A 26,678-nucleotide genomic window follows, 5' to 3' on the forward strand; every position below is an offset into this window, starting at 1 on the left:
GACCAAATGGAGCTGTTGCGGAAGCAATTACTAGATTATGTTTGGTGGATGGCGTCTCAACTTCACGTCTTTTCATGCATTTTGTAAAGCAGAAAACTATCGTGGATGGACATCAGCCGAACACGCTGTCCGTTAATGGTAGTTGAAAAATACTTAACTAGGTTTGTTTTAATCTGGCGAAATTAAAATGATTTTGTATGAACTCTATTGCGCAGTTTTTGAGGTGGCGTCGAGTTCATGCATTTGCACTCAAAGTTTTCGAAATAATTTGGAGGGCATTTTGCGTCAATACTCACGGAGATATGTGCGTTAGTTAGATATTCATCTGAAAAATCGCAGTGCGGTTTTTCTACATGGCATCACTGAACTCTAATTTCACGGCCTTTTCCGGCTACGCATCCATGCTATATTTAACACATTTGAATGAGCATTCCTGCGTCTCCTGTGGTCGGAACAACCGAGGAATNCTTCCGATCTTCCTGCGTCTCCTGTGGTCTGAACAACCGAGGAATCCATAATACCTGTCTGAATGTTATCAGTTTCACACAGGCATCCCATTTTCATGTGCTTGGATATTTGGGTGCTAATTAGCACCTATTATTAGACCTCTAAATTCCTAAACAGAAAGAAGTCAGCTTCCTAAAATCTCCGTGTAGTTCCAAGGGGTATTCATTTTTGTTTGTCTTCTTCCGTGATTATTTAAAACCTGATAACAGCTCAACCCTCATGCACGGGCGATCTGGTAATCAAGCTGCATTCACTTCAAATTGTATGGGTTTGAGAACAGCTCCTTGTGGGGCTGCCGGCTCGCACATGCTCCTCCATTATTGAACGTTTGATTCCAACCATCTGCGGATCCTGTGATTTTGCGTTACGTGTAGCAATTTGGTGTGATTTATTTGGTCACTAAACATCACTTATAAAATCATGCAACACCCCTACGTTTAACACCAAGATTTGCGTGCAACCAACCGGCCTGTAATATAGGGCTTTCCAAGCATGAACACATGTTAGGCCAGTTTAGGCAGTGTACCTATTAGCGCACAATTTCGTTGATGGTTACACAAAAGCGAAGAAGAGGCTGAGCTGGGTAAATAGTTCTACCTGTCAAGAGTCTCCCTCAAACCACTTACTATTGCCAAGTAAAACTGGAAGCCATCATCACTCAGAATCGTCATCAGCTCCAGCGGTGCCACAAAAACAGTTACTCTTGAGTCACACTGACTTCGATGGACCGCCTGTTGCAGGATCCCTTCGACATTTCATGAACCCTGCGAGTTGCGTCAGAAGAAGCTGATATACCACAACCAGATCTAATAGGGACAAGGAAGTCATCTATATGGCTTTGTTGTATAGTGGCCCAGAATTACAAGTCAACTTTCTGCAAACAGAAATTTTCAAATGAAGGAAAAACGCTTGCAGTCAACGTTTAGCGCCTACCACGATGAACTATGCACAAAATCAGTGGATCACTAATCTTGATGGGAATTTTGATGTCCACAAATGTGGTTGCTACGACACTTAAGACATATGTGAAGACCAAAACACACTCCACCAAAGTAACTCATTGATTAGTTAGAGTTACAAAGATGTGCCAGTGGTTTCAGAGCTTTGCGCCATTTAGAAGAACGCGGTTTATGCACGTCGTTTCAATCGGCTGGTGAACAACTTACAAAACAACCAGTCTTCCACGATCCGACAAAGGAGGGCATTAAAACCGTTTCTGCGCATCATTTTCTCTACCTTGTACCCAAACCGCTTCAAAATGGAAAGTAAGAAACCGTCACTTAACTGCAACCGTATGCAAAAGATTGAAATGCTGCACCATTCCTATCCTAAAATTCCGCAAACTATGAAAGCAAGTGATGATAATCACCACCGCTTGCTAGTACAACCAGTCTCTGCGGACACCAACAGAGGTGATTCACTGCTGTAACACTCACCATCGTCGCAAACTTTAGTCTTTCCTAGTGAACCAACTCCACAAGTTTCCACTTCCGAATATTTTAACTTTCCTAAGCCTGCCTTTCTTCAGAAAGTGGTCTGGAACAAACCTGTGTGCGATGTGGTTTTTAGCCCACAAGGCGATCTCGAAGTATCAAACACGACCACTGCTTTTTTTGTGGAGCAAGAAAAAGTCAGGCCCGTCGAAGCCCACATTGAGCTCAACTTAATGAAAACTTTCTACTCTCGTGTGCAAAACTAGTTGTATGTGAGTTTTGTATGTGAGTCCCTGGTTAAAATCTATCAATGGATAATGCACTCTGTGTGCCTAAACTGCCAGGACATGACAGGGAACACTGGGGCATTTCAAGGCTCAAGAAAATCGCGGCAGTGCTCTGACTTCTCGCCAGAGGAAAATACAACACAACCACTCATTGCATGTTATCCCTGAGGAAATAACAGATTACCAGGCATGATATGAATCTACAATTTGAAGGAGCTATCTGACGCATGACGAGACCACCACCCGATGTAGGGTAACTGGGGGTGATTTTCTTCTCAAAAGGAGGTGATAGAAACTGACCGTACCCCACTTTCAACTATGTATGACGCTCTGTACGTACAAGAACGTTGATTGGTACAGTAATTGAGGTTAAAGGAGACAAATGATCAAGAATGGCAGCTCTTGGCCCTACAGGTATATAACAGCTGCACTTACCCTTCAATTGCACTAAAGCACCAAGACCAGACGAAATGTACTGACTTGCACCCAAGAGACTTTTCCCTAAAATTAAAGCGTAAAACCAAAGCTGATCACGGAAGAAAAAAACTATCTCAAGACTGGAGGATGAAGATAGTTTTACAACTTTCAAGAGAAGATTATCAGACCTATTTGTCTAACGTCCGTAATTTTCAGGGTTCTTGAACGTATAACCAAAAAGCACTTGGGGAATTTTTCTGCACATCTGAAAGTCTAAATCTGGCCCAACGTATGCTCTTGAACGAGAAACCCGTTTAATAAACGGGACAAACGTTGTGCCGTATTGGTCTACTTTATAGAAAGTAAAGGGAGTAATCAAATGGGACTACGATGTTGTAACAGATGCTCAACTAGCAGATTTCCCATCGGTCCATTGAGGATAGATATTAAAAGTACGCAATATTCCAAAAACTTTCATTTATGATACGAACACAGATGAGTTGACGAACATGTTTCTGGCAAGGTCTTTTCAAATAGTACGTTTGCAAAGGTTAAGAGAGCATGGTGTACATAGACAGGAAATCGAGTGAGAGACGAGATTGGCTACCTATCAAACAACAATTAGCTCAGGTTACCAGTTGGATGAATTGAGCTTGTCAGTGCGGGTGGTGCTGTGTGTTTAGCACAGGGTTCATGTCTGAGGGGAGGTAAGTTGGCAAATGGTAAGTACAACACACGAACAAAGCGCTTTTGATGACAAAGGATCGGGTCGTGATATCGTATGGCGATGGCTTCAGCCAGTGCAATTGTGCGTAGCTCTACTGATCTGGGTTGATTAGCTGGCGCCTTGTAAACCACGTGAAAGCTTTAGCTGGGAATAACGTAGTGTGCAGTGCCAGCTAAATTTTGTACTTCCAACATGGTTACCGTTCTTCTCGCTCCTGAACCTAGCCAGGATAGATTGTGTTCCTTCATTCTTTTGCCGAGTTGCTTAGTCGTGCGTTTGATGTATTCCGCTGCATAGAAGCAAGAGAATGAGTATGGTAACATATTTTGGGCGTGAACAGGCACTGCATTTTGAGATTAAAAGAGCACAGGCGATTGCTCGCGAACTAGGTTCGGGGCGTTGCGGCGGAGAACGTTTTGTTCAAACTGGTAGGAAGCATTTTGTTTAGTAGGTTAGCCATTACATATCCATTAAACGGGAGGCTAATGTAGACAAGTTTTCTTCCAATTGTGACGGTGACGGTGCTGGCTTCTTCCCTGTTCAAACGATTTGTAATGAACTTGTCGGGAAATTTGTCGTCTCCCAGGACGTTAATGAGAGTTTAGAGTTCTAGTTCCAGTGCGTCATCAAAGAATGTTTTTGCTCTGTCAGTTAGGCTATGAACCAGGTTCTCTTTCTGGTTTATTGGCACAGGGCTGTTAAAGTTAATGTACTGCCCGGACCAAGTAGGTTTTGGGTACACCAATCGTTTCGGTGTACCACTGTGACGTCGTTCGAGGCCAATATCTAGGAAGTAGAAGTTGTCGGTTTCTCCTTCCAAAATAAAATGAATGGCAGTGTGGGTCTTATTGAACTGTCGTCGGAGCAATTTCGATTCTGCCTCATTGTTAACAACTGCAAAGAAGTCGTCTACATATAGGCAGAATGTTGCATTGATAATATACAGGTACAGACTAGCAAATTCGGTCATGTTTCGTGTACTTTGTAGTCTCTTAGGTCACGAATACAACCGCAACCGGCTGTTTGCGGCTATCTTCAAAGCAGTTTGTAATACTCTGTTGGAAACAGTCTCAAATAACATGTCGGCCAAAGCTGAACATTTTTGACAAGACGGTGAATGCGCACAGAAGAAGCAGGTCAGAAGTGGTCTAAAAGATTGTCAAGACTGTCGATCATACATGTGTTAGGCCTCCGAAGTTTCAGCGCGGTATATCTCGATTTGAGACCATTGTCAACGCTAAGAGTACCTATAATGCGCTGTATTGGCTAAGGAACGGTATGCAGTATCTAGAGTATTCAAGTGTTTGAATACAACAAATTTGACTGCCAGTATACTGAAGGCTTCAGGTACGTGTATGATCTATGCCATTCCATCAATTGCTCTGAAGTGCGAAATGGTCGGTTAAGGATATAATTAGGTCTACTGAAGTGTAAACATAAAACTTGCATCCAGCCTTGCATGCAGTGGCTGACGTCTCGAGATCAGCAAAGCATAGACAAGAAGGTAAAGGAATTGGGGGCAAGAGTTAAATGAAACAGGGTTTACCCAGACTTCGAAAAACGAAGCAAGCCTGAAAAAGATAGATAACGAACCGGAATCAGTGTGTCAAGTTAATAAACTTAGTAAGGGTGTTGGGAGCTGTAACACCAGTACGTGCGCACCACCGGGCAAGAATGGCAATAGTATATATACTGGCAGAGCCATTCGGCAACAATTGTGATGGTGGCGTTTTCCGAAACGCTTTACCATATATATGGTGTTTTAATTTTACTCAACTTCTTTCTGTGCCATTTAGAAGCATATAAGTTCACGTGCGGTTTTGATATTCCACCCAGTTTTCATTCTAGTCAGATATAGGGTTTCTCAACCACGTTAAAGAGTTGCACTTGAGTGGCACAAACCGGAAGGAACTCCTAAGATCATAAAAGTTAAGCGAAAACAACAACCGGAAGTGTTTGATTTTTTGAAAGGCACTAAATAAAACGATGTATACCCCGTGAAAAATTCCAATCCTTCGCTAAGTCTTGTAATCATGTATCGCTGAAGCGTCCATCAAACGGTAAGTTCAGACTGAATCCAAGTCGGCGGACTTTTTTTCTGAAGCGAGCATATTGATAATCCTTTTGCACTCCAGAGGTTATTTCGATGCCATAGTGTTGATAAATATGTGCCGTTTATTCTTAATGAATAATGAAAGATTCTTGCTTGTATGCCATTTGAGTGCATCAGTTCAGTTTAAGCCCTCATAGCTTCCCTTCGATTTCATACTCCGTAGGCTGTACTTAGTTTTTATCTCACAGGCCTGCCACATGGAGTCATCGGGGATGTCATCGTCCTAGAAGAGCATGTAGACAATTCTCTTATTTGAGCTGCCGGTGATAAAGTAGGACTCCAAGCGTTTCCAAAATCGCTCCCACAAAATTCGCCTAAAAATGTAGCCATACTGACTTTTTTCTCCAAGTTCTAGTAGTTTTTCCCCCATATGGCTTGTCTCATATCACCCAACTTATTGTTATTTTTCAGTTACGTAAACGGCATCTGCTGCAAATTTTATAAATGCAGACGCCAACTTTGAACTTCATCTGTCCACGTCTTCTGGATTATCTTGTTGTTGTTGGTCGAAACGAGAACACTGATTCGTGTCTCCCAAAACACACACCCCAGCTACTTAGATGCTATCCCAACACAAATCACAAGGATTTTGAGCTTCCAAAGGAAGTTGTTTTCTTTTGTCAACCAGACGGCTGTTTAATTTCCAACAGGAGTACTGCTGATCTGGTGAGAACACTGTTCAACTTAAGCATATTCACTGTAGGGACCTGAATCTTTTATTTTCACACTGACCGATAAGGATACGGGAAAAGTTCGTTTTGGAATCAGTCTCAACTTTTTTCGTCTCCTCTGTGAAGACCAAAGTGATAAGGTAAGGTGTTATTTTTAAACGAATCTGAAATTCAACTTTAAGGCAGATGCATCGAAACAGCAATAGAGGAAGTTTTTCATTTACCCTCAGACTGCATACCAACAGGGTCTAGCAATTTGTAGAATTAATGAATAAAACTTTATTGAGCTTAGTTGCCTTATAAATAGAGCTTAATCTTGGTTTCTACCCCTCGGAATAATCGCTGTCACAATACAAGTAAGTGTACGATACTGTGCTATGGTACACCCTGCTATACCGCATCTCGCTATACTGTGTTGTACAATGCTATACTATCTTATGAAGATATGTATTGCATACATTCAGCTAGGAACAGCAAATATTTATACAGAACAAATATAGCATGACGGCTATCAGTCGTCTAAACTATTACTACAACGAGGGAACGAACTAGTCTGTCTAAAAGAGAAGCACGAGCAAAGAATGTAATCCGCAAAAATTTTGTTCTTTTGTGTTGGTCAGGTGAAGCTGTTAGATTCCAGAGAAAATAAATTAGTTGGTCCATATAAATTCAGGTGTGGGAATGAGAACAATGCAGTACTATTAGCCGAAGAAAGGACGTTGGCGGGTCACTGTCCGGTGTGATTTTAATTGGTGATCGTGTGAACATGAAACATCTTTGGAGTTGATGAAGTCCTTGAGATTGTTTTCCATCATGCCATGATCTCGTGAGAGTTATGTTTCACGCTGCAGTTAGATTCGTCAACGTTCAAAGCTCTTATTCAATAGTTATGAGGGCGTATTTTTGGACAACGATTTGGTGTCCGCTTTGAAGGAAAAGCGTATACTTCAGAAGGCTTGGCTCAATAATGATATATTCTCACTTAAATAACAGCTGGATGCGTTCATGGCTGGAGGTGCCAGGTGTGTACAGAAATGCGATGGGCTAACATATATGGAACCTAATGGCTGATTTTGACATGACAACTAAACTTGGTTACATTCGTTCAGTTTCTGGTGGCTGACCATTATACATTGTTTTATAATGTGAGAACGATGAAACCGTCGACAACCGCCCAGAATCTCCTATTGCCTATATGATTTATACAGTTCGGCTACACTGTGTTGCACTGGGTCTATTCAATCTTCGTATATGTGCGAAATCTGTGGTTTGTCATAGATTACGTGGAAGACAAATTGGATTTGAGCGTTGGCAACCTCATGTTCACCTGACAAGAAAATATTTTATCCAAACAGCTAAGCGCGAAATAAAACAGCTAACATTTGAATGTCTTTCGTTCAGAATTGCATGGCACAAACGTAAGTGTTGGTGTTTGAATGATAATTTTACTAGTGTTCTATAAGTTGTCCGTATGGTCACCTTATCTTTTTTGTCTCATGGTCTTTTTGTAGCCTCAGTGATAAAGAAAAACAAATAACACATTTTAATTCATCGCTCATTTTTAAATATGACACTTTTCAAGCGGTCAGGGAATGAAGTCGGACAAGTCAGGACAGAACATTCGGCGGCTTCAGCAGGAAATTGGGCCTCATTAACAACCTTTTGCCTAATCAGCCACCATCCCTTCTTTTCCAAGTTCCGTAAATGTCTCCACTTGCTGAAGCATCTGGTGGATTCAGCACAATTATTCCTGGACCGCACCACCAATCCCAGGTAACCACTTTCCGTTTACTTCGTGTGTTACTTTGGCCTTATTTTTTCCTCGCGCCTGGAGAAACAGTGTAAGAAAGGTGAGCGCCTAGTTCTCACAGAAGATTAAACAAAATTCCATCTTTTAAAGAACAGACAGCAGGTGGTGCGCGATTTGGCTTGGTGAGAAATAGATTTTGGAGTCATGTGCAAGTTCAAAAAGGTCTCAGTGCATCAGATGCCGTGACACGTACTTTCTTGCTTGAAAAGGAGGCTCGCAAAACCACCCCCACCTGTTTCATTGCGGATGAGTGATAAACAAGAGGACTATCTTGTCCGACTGACTTAGATTAAGTAACTAGTCGACTGAGCCCAAGGTTTTACTCTTATTTTTTCCTTCTTTTTCATAAAAGGGTGATTGGTGGTAATCGCGGCAACGATAAAAAGTGAAACTTGATAGGACATTAACAAGAAATCCTGACCGGTCCCATTTTATAGCACTCATGGTGCTACGTAAATGTCATTATTTCATCAGTGTGACTGTTCCACAAAATGTCCGAACGTCCAAATTTTAATGGTACTCTTATTCAGCGAGTTTACTCTCCGTTGGTGTGTCTCGTGTTAGAATATTTTCATGAAATTTGAATATCACATGAACTTATGTTGCACTGTTGCACAAAACTTACTCTCATTGCATCACTGAAAGAAAAGCTTGAGATTTAGTTTGAACCGCTTCATCAGAATTCAAAAATTGCACTTCCGTATGGCTTGACATGCATTTTTTCGTTTCGTTACTATAATACTTATGTACGATTGTGAGAAGAAATTTAATTGCGTCACCCGCGGGATATTGGAACTAGATCCATTTGGACGAACAAAGTTGACATAAATGTCACGCTGACCGTTTTCCTTGAAGTTGTGAACTGCTGTCACTATGCGGATATTCGTTAAATTTCTGACGGAGCGTACCAACAGCTTCCTAGTGCATTCGATGGTGTGAAGCCAATTTTGGCACGATCAAGTCCTGTTTCCTGTGCTCCAGGTCACCGTTAGGATAAACTTCAAGTGGTTTTAATACAATTTAGGTCCAGTAAAATCGAATCATCTGTACTCTATTCAGCTGACTCAAATAATACTGAAATACTCTTGAACATCCTTGAGTGAGCTCGTAAGTAATTGAATAAATTTCATTTACGTGCTCGATTTGTTCGTATCGTTCGAATCAGGGAAAGCAACAAAGCTTTTGAGGTTGAAATTGCCTCAGGTGAATTCAGCAGCATAACACCGTTTTCCTCCATTGGGATGAGCACGTTTTAGGAAGACACGGATGCATCACTTTTTGCTAGTGAGATTGAACAACTGTATATGTGGCAGATGTATTAATACGAGGAATCTCAAAATGACAGAACCGTCTGTAGTTGTGTATGCCTGCGGATGACAGCGGACTTCCAGTAATGACTTCTACCAGATGAGTACTTGTAATTGTGATGGAAACAGAAAAAAATTGATCTCGAGTCACATGCAATTAAAAAAATTGGATTCATCGAGCTGAACTCTATCCAACTACCCACCACCATGTCAAACCTTTTGGCACTACTGTTTTCGAACAGTACAGGAAACCATTGCTTCACGGTGGCTATAACTCAATTGCAATCGTGTTTTGTTGCTCGGTAGGTTGGCCACAGTTTGTGACCAGGCGTTTGCGAACTTTAAACTCTTCCTTCGAACACTCGAAATTTGAAAATATGCAATGACCGTAGATGCTTTACTTTCCGGCTTCCGTTATCGTCCCTCTCAATGATGGGTGTCTAATTAAAGCAGTTCTATATAATTTCCACATACAAAAGGAACTGTTTAATTTCTGATGATCAAAATGATACCAGAAGATACTGGTGATTGTTTTCTGTGATTGAAACGAAACGTTTCTGCTGGAGGTTTCAAGGATTTGGGGTGGCGTGTTTGCCTAATTACTTGAAAGCTAATGTTCTTCATCAGGGATGTTCACAATGAGCTTGATTATATTAAAGTTTCATAAGGCATTTTGCAAAAATATGGAGAGGTTCATGTGAATGAATTTTGTTTATTTTCACAGCCAACCAGGACAAGTCTGGTCGCTAATGACCGGTGGTGTTACCGGCCAGACGGCAACGGATGCAGTCTGCCAGCGTCTTTTTGCCGAAATAGAGACTTGGATATATCGAATTTTGAGCACACCTGCCCCATTACCTGAACGCAGCTGTGTCTACGTGAGTACCTGTTTAACAATCTTTGCCAGGACAAGTGACGTTCACTTTTAGGAGACTCCTCAACACAAGGACTCTTGAACCTAATAACCCATTAGAGAAAACTAAACAGCAAAATAAATTGGAAGATTGTTGTGTAAAACATTTGGACTTAATGAAGTCCCAAACGATAGTAAAATAAAGTCAGTAATCGAAGGTAATTAATGAACGTTATTGATCTTTGAGATGTAGGAATTTGTGGACGCAACATTATCTCTGTACCCACACCATAACATGAAGACAACTTACTTTCCGGAATTAATGCAGTTGTATGAAATTTTGCGTCATATCCAAGTCTGTCATGATCTTCGACACTTGTGTGCATGTGCAATAACTATCATGAAAACAGTTCCATTTCTGACTTCTGACTGTCATCTGCCTCCAAGCTACCGCTTATTCTGCGTTAACCTACTCAAGTCCAAGAGCTGAAACATATTTGATAGGCTATTCCAACTGATGCCTGGTTGTTTCAAAAAAATGCCCTGCAAGCCGGTTCAAGGGCTTAGAATGCTGAAGCACGGGACCCTCAGAGGTTTGGCTGTGGTATTTCTCTATTTGAGCTGACGATGTTGGCCGCACACCATAGAGTAATGCAGCTGCCTGCAGTTCACTGAGTGACTCTTACATTTATCCTTAGACCTAATGACTGTGTGAGCAAACGAAAGCAGGTGCAGATTGGTTATACAGCTGTGACGCGTCCATGTTTCGAATAGTTATTGGTAGATTTGAAGACAGAAAAACTTGGTTCATTATGTCATCCGTATATCGTGAGTAATGTTGGTCTAAAAATAACGGTTGTTTTAATTGTTGATCAGATAATCTGACAAGTTTACACAAACAGAGGTATCCATATGTGCGAAAGGTTTGTTCGAATGCAGCACACTCTTCAATAAGGTCGTTTTATTTTGCAAAGAAACAAAGCGCCTGATCACATCAGACGATTCAGTTCTATTGAGAACACAAATGTACTTACTTTTATGGTAAAATCCGCCAGCAAAAACGTAATATATGAAAATGAAGAAGCAGCATGTCGTGTTGATGTCTGGAGTTCTATAAACTAGATAAGTAGTAAAAGGTACAAAGCAGAGCACGGATTAAGTATGATCGGTTGCTTATTTGCACGAGTAAAAACTGAAGAGTAACACACGTTATTATAAAGTTTGTGGAGTGGTTTGCCGAAAACATAGATGTTGGACCTCTCCAGTTTTGTTCTGCTGTTTGTGTTAGTTGCCAACCTCAAGAACAAAAAGCATTCATAGCGCAATAGCTGAATTACAGTCTGTTTAAACCAAAACAGGAAAAACGGAAAGACTGTTGCTTCCAGTCCATTGAAACCTTTATGTTCAAGCAACTCACTTTCGTGACTAACTTCAACATTTAAACCTTCTTACCTGAAAACACGTTTTATCTAACTTGTCACCTGGTTTGAAACTATGATCTAATAGGTCGTACATTCATTCTTTCCACAAAAAAATCAAAATATTAAGCGTTCGATGGAGGACGGCTTTTGGTGACACGAAATGTTTCTTTATTGCGATCAACTCTTGAGGAGCGAAATCCTCATCACTGAACAGGAGACGCCCAAATCGCTGATTCGTATACCTAGGATAAACAACACAATAAAGACGCCACATTCTGTTCCTCTTTTCTTGGATGTCTGCTTTGCCTCGAGTATTGGTTTTTGGAAGAATTAGGTACCATTAACATTTTCTGTTAAGCAGAGTATATTTTAACAGGTTTCGGTTTACCCCATTGCTAAGTAAAGAAATGTATCCGCTGTTTGTGTAATGGTTTGTTAAATAATGGTAAAATCTACCAATTATATTTTCACCCGACAGCTTTCAGCAGTGCCGGATTCCATTGACCCACCTCTTATTTTCGCTCTCCCGGACAAGACTCGACTGACGCTGGTCGACTTTCCACTTCATCTGCCACTCGAGCTGCTTGGTGTTCAGACATGTCTGAAAGTATTGACTGCCATAATGCTGGAGCAGAAGGTATGTACTCGACTGAATGTTGGATTGTTTTCGCTGAATTATGTGCATCAGCATACGGGTGCAGGAGTGAGGTGATTTTATATTGTTCAGCCGTAGCGCCATTTCAGTGCTTAAATGCGATGCAACCAGATGGAAGCACGAGGGCTGAGATACTGCCAGGTTGCCTAGGCCTAGAAATGGGAAGTCGAGCTGCAGAGGTCGGGTTCGAAGCAAAAACCTTTCGTTCAGTAAATTGGCGCTCTATTTAATAAGCAATCTTGCACCCAAAGTGATTTAATGTAGTGGAGTTGATTTGTTCACTCGCTGTTAGACTACAAAGTTAACAGAAGTGGAGGCTATGCTTGTGGCAGTTTGTTACCCCAGTGAAACCACAGTAAGACTCTTGATATGCTGGCAGGTTTTCCTGCAACATTTTGAAAAGGCTTTGGAAATTTGCATCCAGAACTGTCAAGCGTGGTTTTATGCTCAGGAAACTGCACCGTGAATGTGTTCAGTCATTTTTGTTGTGGCAAAACGTTCAATTAGATTTCACAGTCACCCATCAAATGAGACCGCGTCATTCCACATCTACGATGTCGACAGTGATTTTTCTCTCACCTCTACTTTGTCGTATATTCAGCCTCTAAACTCTCTCTAAATGTTGAACCACACAGTGATCCTTTGACTCATTCTAGTGGTTTGAGGAATCTAAGGAAATGCAAGCAGTTTGTTTACTTGAAAATTACAAATACTAAAGGTAAATAAATTTTCTCAAAGAAATGAGACAAGTCAGATTCCTTCTCCATTTATAATACCTTGAGGTTACTCCACCACAGTGACCTGATCTATCCACGATGAAAGATGTTTGAAACTGTATATAGATGGGTTCCTGATCCCCCTTCTGTCTCACTGTTCTAATCGTATAGGTGATGTGCAGTTTGACTGGGGTTATGCTAGTGATTCGATCGCATATTTTACTGAATCAAGACCTACTGTACTCACATGCTTGATTCGATAAGGAAAGGTTTCTTATCGAAAACTTGTTGCTTGACCAGAATAGTGGGTCACACTAAACTGTGCTGCCCAGTACTACTCATTGTGGGGACAGCTTTAACTTCACAAGTTTTGTTTCCTGATTAAAGATACAGAGGACCGATCAATTTTCAGCAAACTTATGAGTAGTGTATTACGAACATCAGGAGTTTTGTTGATAAAACGCTTTATTGCCTAAATAACTATGATGCCATCTCATCCAAATAAGAATACTCACATCATCTTTTGGTCCAGCATCAACACTAATACTCGGACCTTTACTGCCTTCGATTTCATCTGAAGTTGCTAGCTCTGACGACAATGGTTCCTTTTATATAACTAAAACAATCCGGCCTGATACACTTGTATAGCAATCAAGTCTGTTAACTCTCAAAGATAATGGTCCGCCATTTGATAGGGTCCTTAAAATATCTGGAAGTTTGTTCAACTTCTTACAGACAAGTACATTGCATTTTTCCTGATTTGATGACAGTAGGAAGGGATTTGAAATTTCGATCAAGAGTTCGTGATGAAGCGAGGTGAATTTATGCCCATAAGCTGATAGGCACTGCATGGATGTTTCACCCCTACTGGGATCCAAGAACATTGAGCATCTCTCAAGACTCAAAGTAAATTCAAACTCATGACTCCTGCATTGTGGTTGAAGACCAGTGATTACTTGCGTTGTTTTTAGTTTGTATGGTTATATAATTCTATACCATACCACGACATGTGATATATGTTACACCACCAATGTTTATACCTGTATGGCTTTATTGCTGGAGGTGAAATTTACTGGCCGTTGTTAACCTACACCCTGTGCATCACGTCAAGCGCAAATCTTTCATGAGAAGAGAGAGTTATGCCTGTAATTGCGTTAAGCTAAAAGTGCTAGAATTGACCATACTCAGAGCATGCATGCCAGAAGTTTAACTCTGAATGAAAACCTAGAATATTTTTTAAACTTCCGGTGTGATGTGTACAGCGAAAAGAGGACCGAATACCAAACTAGCTTTTAATTAACTAATCAAAGTGTGAATTTTCAAAATCGATCGTTTTGTCAAAATAATGAACAGAAAGACATTTTGGACAAGCAGTGATGTTTTCTGAGCTATTAAGCGCCATTTTTGCCGACCAATAACGCACTGTAAGATTTTCATGATCAAAACTGTGGTAGTTCTTTTGACTCTCCTCGGGTGATGAAGTGGAATATGCATGTGGAATCCAAAGTAACCAATTTTTTATTTTGTTAATTGCGCTCAGACCTGCGTCATAATATTTGTGTCTGAGATTTCCGCAACGTTAACTTCATTCAAACGCCACAGTTGAATCGTTCGCTGGGACGTTTAAACACTTGTCGGAAATTCAGATTGGCATGAACACGTGGACGCAACTAGTGAGAAAAAAAGCCATTGAGTACTGGGACACTCAACAGAAGCCAAGCATGCATGTGCAAAAACATTCACATAGATCTAACTGACGATGTGAAAGTCCTTTGACGCCCATCTTCAACTCGGGAGCGTTTGTTTGCGTTCCAACATCATGGCTTATTATAGGAATTTGGAAGGCGACTGGATGATAACTTCCGTTATGCCTCGCCAATATGTCCAATGTCTGTGACAGATTCAAATGCAACACAGGCTTTTTGCTGAGCGCTACTTACCGCAAACATCTGGATGGAAGAAAAAAAATTTGATAGCACTACTTGCATCGGTGCGGACGCGATTTCTTTGATTCCGTGTATTAGCCAATCGTATATCACAGGTAAACATTAATATTTACCGCTAATTTGATGTAATTCACACTGATGCGGTGGCGTAGCAGGACACGTCTGTCCGGTTTAACTCAAGCGATCAAATTTATCGGGAAGTTTGAGCACACGAGAATGAACAATTAAGTGTTATTTCTAACACTCCTCGGCCGCCACTGTGTGACCAGCCTATGAGTATTGAGGCTGAAGGTGTCCCTCCTCACAACTAGAGTGACGATAGCTTGCACCAGTCTAGTTTACGATTCTGTAAGATTTTAGAATATACTGCCATGTTCATCTTCTCACGACTCATTGAGTCAGTTTTGACATTTTAATTTGTTTCCACTTCCGATTTGTCTATTTCACCGGATATTATTTTACACCTTGTAAATTCCCAAACATTGATACATTCACCGTTTCAAAGTTTAAGCGTATCTTGTAATCGTGCGGCTAGTGAATCCCTCCTCTGAGGAGGCCCCAAGAAACGATTGATACGTGAAAGTTAACCCTCGGGTTAGAAGTATCTCATAAGAGCAAACCTTTCAATCCACACAGTACATTCGGAGTACACTACAGGAACATATTTCTTACATGACTTTTATATAGCTTATACATCTTTTCCATAATTTTAGGTTAGTCATTCACTGCCCAGTGGAGGGTTTCATCCACAGGCAGTGTTGAGCAAAACAAACTTTTGATTGCACACGGAATTCCTTTGACGGTCACAGTATCCCACCCGAAACCAGCAAAAATGGGAGTCCTCATACCTTTAAGTCCCTTCCTGATGTCTGGTTTTATAGTGGTTCATCAGGCTTGGTAACACTGATCGAATGCGCTAAAGCCACAGCAACTCACACGGGGTACATTTTCCATAACCCTGCTGTTGAATTCATCTTTTGTATGAGTTTGTCTATTCTGTTGGTCATCTCCAACCAGACGTCTCATCCATGCCTCAAACGGTGACACGAAATTTGTTGGCTCATTACTTTCCTTCTGTGGGATAAGTGATGACATACGAAACATTTATGGACCCGTTCATATATTTGATGACTTGTTTGCTCCGTTGCAGCTCACCTGGCTGACGGAACAAGCCTAGAGATAAAGTGGAGTGATAATATAGACGTCTGTGGATTATAACACGGGCTCACGGATCCAGTAATCCTAAACCTGCCTAAAACGACCTATCAGAGCGGAAATTCAGGTCTGGCGGGCAATGTGTATGAGCCTTTGCAGGACACTAAGCGGTGCATTTTCATTGATTCATTGCACCTTTTCGCTACGCACTGAGGATATAATCTCGACTGGCGGTGGACCCATTTTAACCGGCTTACCAAGCGCAGAAAGCAAACCACCCACCAGACACTGGTCGGGAATACCGAAAATATTTTGTAATTAAGAGTTAACGCACGCTGACTTCTTCTTAGACATGTTATATAACGTTGGATCAAGGGAGAGAACATGTAAGTTGGTGTCAACCAGATCATTTCGTGACACTTAACTCGAACGTTATGCTGAGCGGATGTAAACGTGAACACACAGTGTTATTTTGATTGTAAACCCAGCAGCATGCCTACTAAGCTTGCGATTCCTACAGATAAACAATTACATCTGCGTCCCATCTAGGCAGGTAGCGACGACCAGTTAATAGTTCTCATGAAGACGTTATCCTTTACCTCAACTAAGAAATTCTAACAAACTTTAAGTTCTGGAAGCCACATGTGCACAAACAGAGGCCACGATTTCGATTAGGATAGGACGGTTGATGGTGGATGAACTTGATGGTAGGTAGTTTGCTGCCCTTAAGCCGCGTCTGACTTCAAACTGAGGTCATTTACGTTTTGGTCTAAGATGCTCCGGAAAGGCATCCTTCTTTACGAGGTGCCAATAGTCACGGAGCTACTATCACTACTGGCCTGTCAGCAGCTTACTTTGTTTGAACTGTACAGCCTGAGAATGGAATTTTTGGAGATCTGCAAAGATGAAAAAACTTAAAAACCTGTTGAATAACAACTGCTGTTCCTTTTTTAATCCCCTGTCGCTTTAGGTGATTCTTCAGTCAAGAGACTATAACGCACTCACGATGTCTGTCATGGCATTCACGGCAATGCTTTACCCCCTGCAGTACATGTTCCCCGCGATTCCGCTTCTACCAACCAATCTGGATGGAGCGGAGAACGTAAGTCAAACTGTATCACTTTACGAATAACGACGAGAAGCGGGTTGTATTTACTGCAATGCCATACCTTAAGTGTTCAAAATAGTGGCTTCCTGAGAGATCTAAAGATGTCAGTTCTTGCAAAAAACATCGCTGCGGATGCACACAGCTTTTTTCCTATCTAGCCACCTACACTAACTATGTGGCTGTAGACGTTTGCTGTTTTAAGGAACCACTAAGCATTAAAGCTGAAAGAACTACAAATGTCGACACTATCAGAGAGCTACAAAACGAAGCGGGTTGTATTTACTGCAATTCCATACCTTAAGGGTTCAGAATAGTGGCTTCCTGAGAGATCTAAAGATGTCAGTTCTTGCAAAAAAACATCGCTCGGATGCACACAGCTTTTTTTCCTATCTAGCCACCTACACTAACTATGTGGCTGTAGACGTTTGCTGTTTTAAGGAACCACTAAGCATTAAAGCTGAAAGAACTACAAATGTCGACACTATCAGAGAGCTACAAAACTATGTGTAGTCTAGTGGAATTCCATCGACGCGTAAGAGCTTCATTTGCTACCATCGAGTTGCACTGATTCAGGTTCGTCCTTAACACGATGGGATGACACGTTGTTAAACTGGTTTCCCATTTATTCGGCAAAATTTCTGGAGTCCACTGGGGCGTCTGTTTGAGTAAAGGCGTTTTGGTGAATAGATCAAGACACCTTTGTGATGCATGCAGACAAACCAGTACAAGACTGCTTCTTGAGTCTGTGACAGGTGTCTGTGTAGTATTTCAATGAGTAGATGAAACTCCGTCAAACTAGTAAACGTGATTTTACAAACGGCTTTGTTGAAATCTGAAAAATTCTTCAAAACCATCTATTTTTTCCGGTGATGAGTTCACTTCAACGCGACATATTAATGCCTTTTGATGACTTCTTGTGTTTGTGTTTGTCTCCAAGATCCGTTAACCTTAGCATGGAATCTTATATGACCATCTCCACCCAAACAAGTGACCCACTCAAGTTGAAAAATCGAACTCTCTACCATTGTGATCTTCTCAATGTGGCTTTCTCACTGAATGCTAATTGTGTATACCTTATCCTTCCCGCACAGCTTTTACTCTCACCTACTCCGTTCCTGATTGGCATTCCGGCCAACTTTTTGAGTCAGAAAAAATCCTTCTACATCCCACCTGACGTTTGGCTAGTGGATTTGGATACGAATCGAGTGAGCCGCATGTCTGTCCACAATCTTTGGTGTGTTGACTTTGTCTTGTGAATAGAAGCAGTCGAGATACAGAGGTGGAAGTCCAAATGCTGATTAGAAGTGGATTCGGACCATCACACCATCTTTGGACACCGATACAGCTGATCACTCCATCAGTCCGAGAATGAACCTGTATTACATTTCGGAGAAAATGGTCTATAGCACAGGAACTTACAGCTATCTGCACTGTTTACGAAATTTACCTCATTACTCATAGACAGTGTTCATGTTCTTGCATGATAATAGGGCAGTAAAGTTCATATTACCAGAAACTTTACATTTGAGCTTAGAGGGTGTTTGAACGCGACGCACTTTGAAGATTTTTCGGGCCCGCTGTAACGTGCAAATAACAGCTGTCATAAGAAACCAAGCAGATAAAAATATAGGTTTTGGAATAATTAAAGCTAGAGTGGGTTTGGACGTTTCCAGCATTTTTTTATGGAAACGACCTTGAAAAATCTTCCAGGGATACGACTACTACATCTTGACTGTTCGGATGTAAACGAGTTACCGAATGTTATTTCAAGGGGGCTGCACGAAGAGCTCATTAGAAATGGGACCAGATTATTCATTAGGGTACTTCTAATGAAAAGTTTTTTTGTATTTTTGATGGGCTATCACAGTAGAGCATTTTCATTCGCACCCGAAGTTGTTATTCGCGTACTATATTAGGCGCTGCAATAACCGCCTAGGTCAGTCAAATTAAACTGTAGTTGGTGAATAACAGCGGGGCTACAACTTCAGCTTCGAAGAGCCTTCGCATTTCATTTATTGAAACTTGGTAGAAGTGGCTACAACCAGCCCCATACTGTCAGTAGTTTGTCCTTTCCTTTTACTTCGAGTGATGTCGTTTAACAGTCCTGCAATACTTCCGGTAACAGATGTTCAATTTTGCTTTAACAACATTTACACAATTAATGAGGGCACTTCTTCGTTACTGCACCATACGAAGAGAGATTTTGTGCGGTGAAATAATGTGTGGCGATGAAGATAAACTGCTACTGGATATACTGACTAAATCTCTTCGATGTGCACTTAAAAACTATTAAGGAGACCAGGCAAATTCGGAAGCTTTCAGCCATAGGATACTGCTTGATTGCTATAATCATTAAGAAGAAAAAAGGGTGAAAGCAAATCAATAATGTAATTCAAGTTTAAATCACGTTCATACGTGGGAAGAACGTCACCTATTCATCACATCATCAACAACGGTTCAGATTAGACTATTGAACTCTGTGAGGATGACACTCAAACTAGAACGTGTTTTTTGGAGGAAACGTCCGTTGAAACTGGCAGAGGAACATTTAACATTCGTCCGCACTAGATGAGTAAATCCTTCAGCTGATGAGTCTCAGTGAGATACACTAGAGTCTGCACGGACTATCACAGGAATGCAACATGTGCTCTTTCGACCGAATACTTGCCGGACAAAGTGTACCCTAATCGGTAGAAAAAATGTACACCATTTATTCACAACGGGCATGTGCATTAAGGTGAATTATACATTCGTAAGAGATTTCAAACTACATGCTGTCATTTGGTATAGTTGACATCACGCCATTCGACGTCAAATCGAATGGTTGGATTCGTGGCTTACCAAGCCTTTAATCGATACAACCTAACGTATTCTGGGCCTTCTGGTCACGCCGCTTGACTTTAGTTTGTAATTTGCACTAGTAATACAACTGGAAACAACAGAATACGTGTGCTTGGATGTACATTGCCTACATTATGAGGGCCTTATTAACCGATCCTCTATGCAGGGGTTAGAACCACTGCCAAACAGAGCTAACGGGCATTGAGTCTACCAGTTTTTTCAGTTATAGGGTGTAAGTCAGCGACTGCACGTTTATTGGTTAACGAATGCTCGCTGAATACAAATTGGAGCCATAAGATTCTAAATGGTGTTCAACATGAGGTTACTTCAATCAATGAAAACTCAATTATTAAGATCAACGATATTTGACATAAGGGGTTTTCGTGGAATTCCGACATGAACCACGGGATCTAGGAGCAACAATTTCTTGGAAGCAGACACCTATTGCAGTTTTTTGAGCTCATCAGATCTATTCAGTGACCATCACTATCTGGACATCCCAGCACAGCACAAAATAATGGCAGAAAATTCCAAAAAGAGTTTTTGTATTTGGCGGTGGTGACACGAACTATTTTCTGCAAAAACGTATTGCTTAGGTAAGGTATGGTTAAATTTGGAGCGGCCGGAGGTAAAATTGATAAGCAATTCTGCCTCAACATCCTTAGTAGTAGGCACGAAAAAGTCAAGAACGGTTTTCGGTTAGGCGACTGACATCTGTAATTGCTTACTGTCCAACCAGGTGTGCTCAAACAATGAATTTTACGGAACGAACTGTTTGAATCCCGCATAAATTGGCGTGAAATTTGTGTAATTTTGCCCTCTGAATACAATATTTAGGTATTTTTTCTATTTTTTTGCTTTGGTTACAGTTGATGGGCAGTTCGAGTCTGGACCCAATACCACCGCTTCCTCAAAAAGAAGGCCAGGAACTAGTCCGACATTTGGAGCATGTAAGTTGTTAGTGTCCACCTGTTAGGGCTACGAAAGCATAAGTTATGCAATGCTTCACTAAATAAGCGCATGGATGCCTGGTTCCGAAGGATACAAGCTGATGTCCACATACAAATTCTTAGGGAGTACCATTAGTGGCTTTGTAGGCGCGGACAGCGAAGTGTTGTTGACATGGTGGGTAAAGTGATGGTACACAGGTCCATGTACTGTGAAATAAACAGTCTCTCATCACTCAGTAATAGTAAAATCAAGGCTGACATTCAGATACTGTCCGTGAAGATCTGCTTCCGTTCGATCGTCTGACCTTCACGGCGGGCCAATCATAAAATCGGTTGTAAAACTGAGTACATATGTGTCAAGATAATATACGGTATGCATGCAACCTATAGTCGTCTTATATTTCATGCGCCTGTGGTTTACATACATCCTTATGTCTTAAATTTTTGTGTTTTTGTAAACTTCTAAAAACTCTGGAGACACCACCAATCCAGGGGTAATCTTTTATCCTGTTTTTGTCATGCTTTTGTCATGCAGTGAACGACATACAAAAATACATTTGGGTGATCGGTGAGGTCCCCAAATGCTTCAAGAAGTGTTCGACAGGATTGTATTAACTGCCAGCGATCCCAAAGAATTAGCTTTTGCTATTTAATTGTACAGCCGTTGAGCAGTGTGACTTGCGTCAACCCAGATTATCTGTGTAAGCAGGATGTGTGAAATATTTCATAGCCAATTTATGGGTGGGGTCTGTTGGTTCACACAAACGACCCATGACTAGTAATGTTCGGCAATTCTATGAGAATATCGATCCAAAAATTCAGTTCTTGCGAACTGCAGGTTCCATTTAAATCAGTTACTTAGAGTTAGATCTGAAGAAAAGTAAGTATTTTTCCGGAAACTATACAAAATTACGTGTCTAGGTTGAAGAAACCATAATGCTTTGATCTGCCTGCTCTAGTGTCACTTGTGATTCATGGTGGTAATTGTGTTTTGTATTCTTCTGGTAATTGAGGCTCTGACAAGTATGTCTTCTGAAAGGCCAAGACCAGATGACCAAAGTGCAGCCGGTCAGAGTCAGCCAAGTGAGATTGACCTACAAACTGCTGTGGATGACGTTGACTCAGTTGATGTTGCTACTCGCGTGGCAATGGTAAGTTTGTTATTGGCTGCTCCACAATCCATTGTTTTTGTCGTCACCGTTGAAATTTAAAGAGGAAACATCAGTAAGTAGATGGCATTCAGTCAATCAGAGACCACTAACTCCCGTAACATGAAGAGGTCAAGACTGGGTTGGCCGATCGTTCGGCTGCTATGGACTGAAGCACCTGCGAATGGCCAAATTCCACCGTTTCGTGTGATTATTTCTCCTGGACACTACTGTACTGGTTCCAGTGCAGGAGTTGAAAGCATTAAATTACCGGGTCTACATGACCCGATTGGGACAGGGCTATACGGTGTGTTCTCATCTGAAGCTGATGTCAATGATGATGATCATAATTATTGCAAATGTTTGATATCTTGATCACAGAAACGCTAGCAGTGCTTCCAAAAAAACGTTTTTTGTCAATATAAGCAAAACTTTCACTCTTCTTCCACACATTGGGAAGGATAATAGCCGTCCAAATCAGTAACCCGACATGAAGTCAATGAAAACATTTGTTTTAAACAAATTCGCGTCTATTTTTTGTGAGCAGATTGAGATTCTAAAGCTGCTCGATTAGGCCAAGACGAGCCCGAAAATATCACAAACCATGGTTTTTGTCTGTTTGAAAAACTCCGAATGCAGCAGTGAGCCATCTGCAGAGTGACAGCTTCATTAACCAATCAGATGAAAGAAGCCAAGCTGTGCTACTGAACAGGGCAGATTATATCATGACATGATGACACCACTAACACACCAAACCTTTCATTCATGTATCGGTCTATTAACAGAATTTTACAACTGAGAACACCAGTAAGTGCTTCCAGGTTTTCTCCAGGTGTTTAGATCACTATTATGGCCTGCCAAAGATTCATAACCCTAATGTAACCCTACGTCCGGTAGCTGATCACAGACGCTTTCATAGCTATACACTGGAATAGAATGTCCAGCTCATCACCAAGACACTTGATAAAATGACAAGTTCCCCTTCAGTAAGGAACCCACTTTTCTGTTATTGGACCTGAAGGGACCTTTCCAGTTCGTGATGATTCCCTAGTCCTTCTTGACGTCTCACCGCTTTCTGGCTAGCTAAATTCTGTTGGTAGTTCGAGAGTTGCCAAAAACACCTTCAGACGATCAATCAAACCTGACAGCGAAAAAAATTTCAGAAGCCGTGAGACGATGCATAGAATCCATGTATTTTTAATTCACATCCAGATGGGGGCAGTTGAAATTCAGGGGTTGGATTCGAACAACGGATCTTCCGTTTGAATGTTCGCATCTTAACCACAGTTTACTCGATCTCAGTTACTTAGTGATGCGCAAGCGAACAAAATGTAGGTATTAAGTAACTCAGTTTTTACACAGCGAACATTTTCATACGGGTGCCTCATTAATTGTTTTTAACTTGGTGAATCCAACGGATGGCAATAAAATATCAGTTAACCAGAGAGATTTTTTCTATTGAACACCATAATCTTCACCCAATGTGTGCGACCGTCACTGCTCAATACCACCCATCTTATTTACTATTTGTCCCCACACCACATACCATTGATCCGCTCAACTAAACTACACTTACCAGCTACTAATCGTTTCGCATGTTCCGCTCGACCTCAACTAAGCCGGTCCCATTGTAGCCATTGTAAAACATATCAACTAATCCGTTATTCCCTCTCCTCGTTGCGTGTCCCTGTCTGAGTTTAAGCTTGTGTATTGTGAGTGGTATGCTATTTGTTTAAGAAACTCCAGGAGTGATTTGGAGTGCCGCGAAAATAATAATGCTTCTGATTTTTTTACTTGTTCTGACTAAACTCCGAATTGAATAGAATCCTGGCTTTCTTAGATATCGATACCATCAACGGTAACACACCAGTAATGAATACCAGCAACTAAACGCCTTACAATCATGAAAGATAATGCCTAGTAAAGAGTGGAAAGATGGCGGAGTGGCGAAGACGTATTACAAAGAGCTTGATGTCCCGAACAAGAAAACGTTAACTACACCACCAAACATCAGCAAGATGAACTCACCTCCATTCTCTCTACAACTTGAAGTTAGCTTTGTACTCTACCCCATAAATTGCGAACTAATCACCCAACGAATAATTTAATTGACAATAGCAGTATTTTTTATCATCAGTATCGTATATATCGTCACGACATCCTCCCTGAAGAAGTATACTTCAGCGCTGTTGCAACGTGTGCAGATATTCAACTACCACGAAAAATGGGGCACCAATAGAGCCGCACAACCAACCTAACACAGTCATCATTTAGAAACTCCTCAACTGGAGAGAACTATCCGGCCTGGAAGCTGGGGAGGGAGCCGTATTTTGCAGCACATCCAATGAGTGTATAATGTAGTAGCCACCTTGTTTCAGTACATGTGGATCACATAGTTGGCTCAGATTGGGCAGTTCCTACCAACTTTTTATCCGGAGCAAAGTTTGTGGGAACAAAGTAGAAATATTCAACAACTTTACGCACCTTCAAAAAACTGAAAAGCCGCAAATTTTGGCAGATATGTAGAGTATCTTAAAATAAGGCTCATCAAAAAGTAGAAACAAAAAGCGATTGATTTTTTACCCATTACCAAATGAAACTCCAATTTTGAGAAAATAAATGGCACCTTCTATGTATCCGTACCATGATAGGTTGATTTTCGCTTTTCACAGGGTAACATTGTTCTAACTACTTTACACTCTGAGAGAAACAAAAATTTGACATGAAAAGTTTAGCCTAAAAGTTTGCTCTTAAAGACCAGTACTCTGTCCAAAACTCGATTTCGAAACAATGACACAATTCAAAAGCCGCACTGGATTGGAAAGCACCCGCGTATCACGCGGAATTACGTAACTGCATCAAAATAGAAATTAAAGCTGTGGATTACGCAAATACGTGACAAGTGAACTTGCACCGGATGTGTCTTTGACGTAGATAGAAATGTTCGCGATGCTGGCCACATGCAGTTCTCCACAGCATTATTATTGAAATACAGTTGACTGCAACAAGGCAAAAACACTGGGCGAAAACACGGTCGAAATAAATGAAAGAAACGGAATCTGATCGCAAACCACTGTCTTTGGGTCACACCGCCATAACTGGTCCCCTCAGTTTAATGTTCTCAGGCAATAATTTGATGATCTTCTTTCCTACTTCGATTGTAAAAAAGCTGACTTTAACAGAACCTGGCATACATCTGTCAAGAAGAAAAAATTGCCTGCTTTGGAGACCGGATTTCTTGAATTTTAAAAAGCTTTTGTGCAGTGACATTTGAAATAAAACAGTAACAAGCGGAACACTTTTCCCGCATAGGTACGATTCTTCGACTCACCGAATGTACTGGCTAACTTGAGTGAACACACGCGCAACGTTCGACTGTACCCGAGGCCAGTGGTAGCATTCCAGTATTACTCTTTCCTCAAGTCCCGTCAGACGCTGACACCGTTCATTCGACGACTTGCACAAACACAGGTAAGTGAAATATTCTAGCATCGTTTCCGATTAGATACTGTGTAATTCTGCATCCTTTATGAGCTGAGGGTTCACCATCGTCTACTGGAAATTACCTCCAACTTCTGTTGCACTTCATCGGGAAGGTGGAAAAAACAACTAAACGGTACCACTGACTGGCGAAGTGCTAATGGCTAGATCGGATTTATTATTAATATTATTTTATTAATCGGGTGGCTATTGACTCGTTCATCTAGCCTTGTGATTGGCTCGCGAATTTCCCGGAACAATTCAAAAAGACGTCGTCACCACTCGGGCGCCTGCTTTTATCTCCTGAAACTGTGTTCAAAAGTTTTGTAATACCAAGGCGATTGAACGGATTAGCATTTATCTGATGTTTTGCCAAGTGTTGCCACTTACATTGCAATTTTTACTGTTAACGTAAATTGCTAATTTCATGACATCATAACACATGGTGGAAACAACGAAAGGTGCATGGGGAGTCATTCCTTATAGATCAGTCAAAAGTCAGTGGCGACGTAAACAGATAGCTTAAGTCAAGGGATTTTTTGGTTGTCTCAGTTTAATTAGTACTGCATCCTTATACGCCAACCGGCGTTTTAGATGTTGGACTGTGCAAAAGAATTCCGATTGGCTGTCTAAAAGCAACCGGAAGATTGCTGATCGGCAGGCGTCTTGTATTCTATAGCATTGTAAGCTGAGAGCAGTTGTCCCATCACGTACACCTGATTTTTCTGTAGGTGTCTTTTCTGCCGAAGTAGGTATCTTAAAAACTGCAGTTATAGTGATAAGTAAGTCACAACAGAAAAATCAAATCCTCGCGACTTACTAATTTAGTCCTAGCACTGAAGCAGGTTAGGTTATTCCGAGTTGCATGGCCGTACAGAGTGCGTCATAAGTACGGGCGCATTGCCAAAGGCTGTTGGTCACTAATTATTGGTACAGTGATTCCTAAGTGTCCCTAATTGGAAAAACGCTCCCTTTTGAGCTAGAGACTTGGGATCTTATGATCTGTTTACTCGGATAGGCCAATCTGAAAAAAACTTTTTCTCTTGAAAACGTTTCTCACTTTGTAGGATAATTAAACTTTGAGAGCGTCGATAGAATTTAGAGTAAGATATGGCAGATCTTGAAGTGAGAAA

At 41.1% G+C, this 26,678-nt stretch overlaps 1 protein-coding gene across 1 annotated transcript in view; it reads left to right on the top strand.

The window, feature by feature from the left end:
• Nucleotides 1-5,928: 5,928 nt before the first annotated feature.
• The window catches only part of T265_14138 (hypothetical protein), a gene marked incomplete at both ends in the record, with an annotated part of 31,326 nt that continues 10,576 nt past the window's right edge, over nt 5,929-26,678 (top strand). Inside the window, 11 exons of the mRNA XM_009172179.1 lie at nt 5,929-6,150; nt 6,188-6,295; nt 7,738-7,928; nt 9,997-10,150; nt 12,025-12,183; nt 12,291-12,410; nt 16,989-17,120; nt 18,218-18,331; nt 20,837-20,917; nt 21,931-22,068; nt 25,378-25,536. Coding sequence (XP_009170443.1) covers nt 5,929-6,150; nt 6,188-6,295; nt 7,738-7,928; nt 9,997-10,150; nt 12,025-12,183; nt 12,291-12,410; nt 16,989-17,120; nt 18,218-18,331; nt 20,837-20,917; nt 21,931-22,068; nt 25,378-25,536 — 1,578 coding nt within the window. The remainder of the gene's footprint in view (nt 6,151-6,187; nt 6,296-7,737; nt 7,929-9,996; nt 10,151-12,024; nt 12,184-12,290; nt 12,411-16,988; nt 17,121-18,217; nt 18,332-20,836; nt 20,918-21,930; nt 22,069-25,377; nt 25,537-26,678) is intronic.

The sequence above is a fragment of the Opisthorchis viverrini genome (assembly GCF_000715545.1).
Source record: "Opisthorchis viverrini unplaced genomic scaffold opera_v5_147, whole genome shotgun sequence".
Classification (NCBI taxonomy): Eukaryota; Metazoa; Platyhelminthes; class Trematoda; order Opisthorchiida; family Opisthorchiidae; genus Opisthorchis; species Opisthorchis viverrini.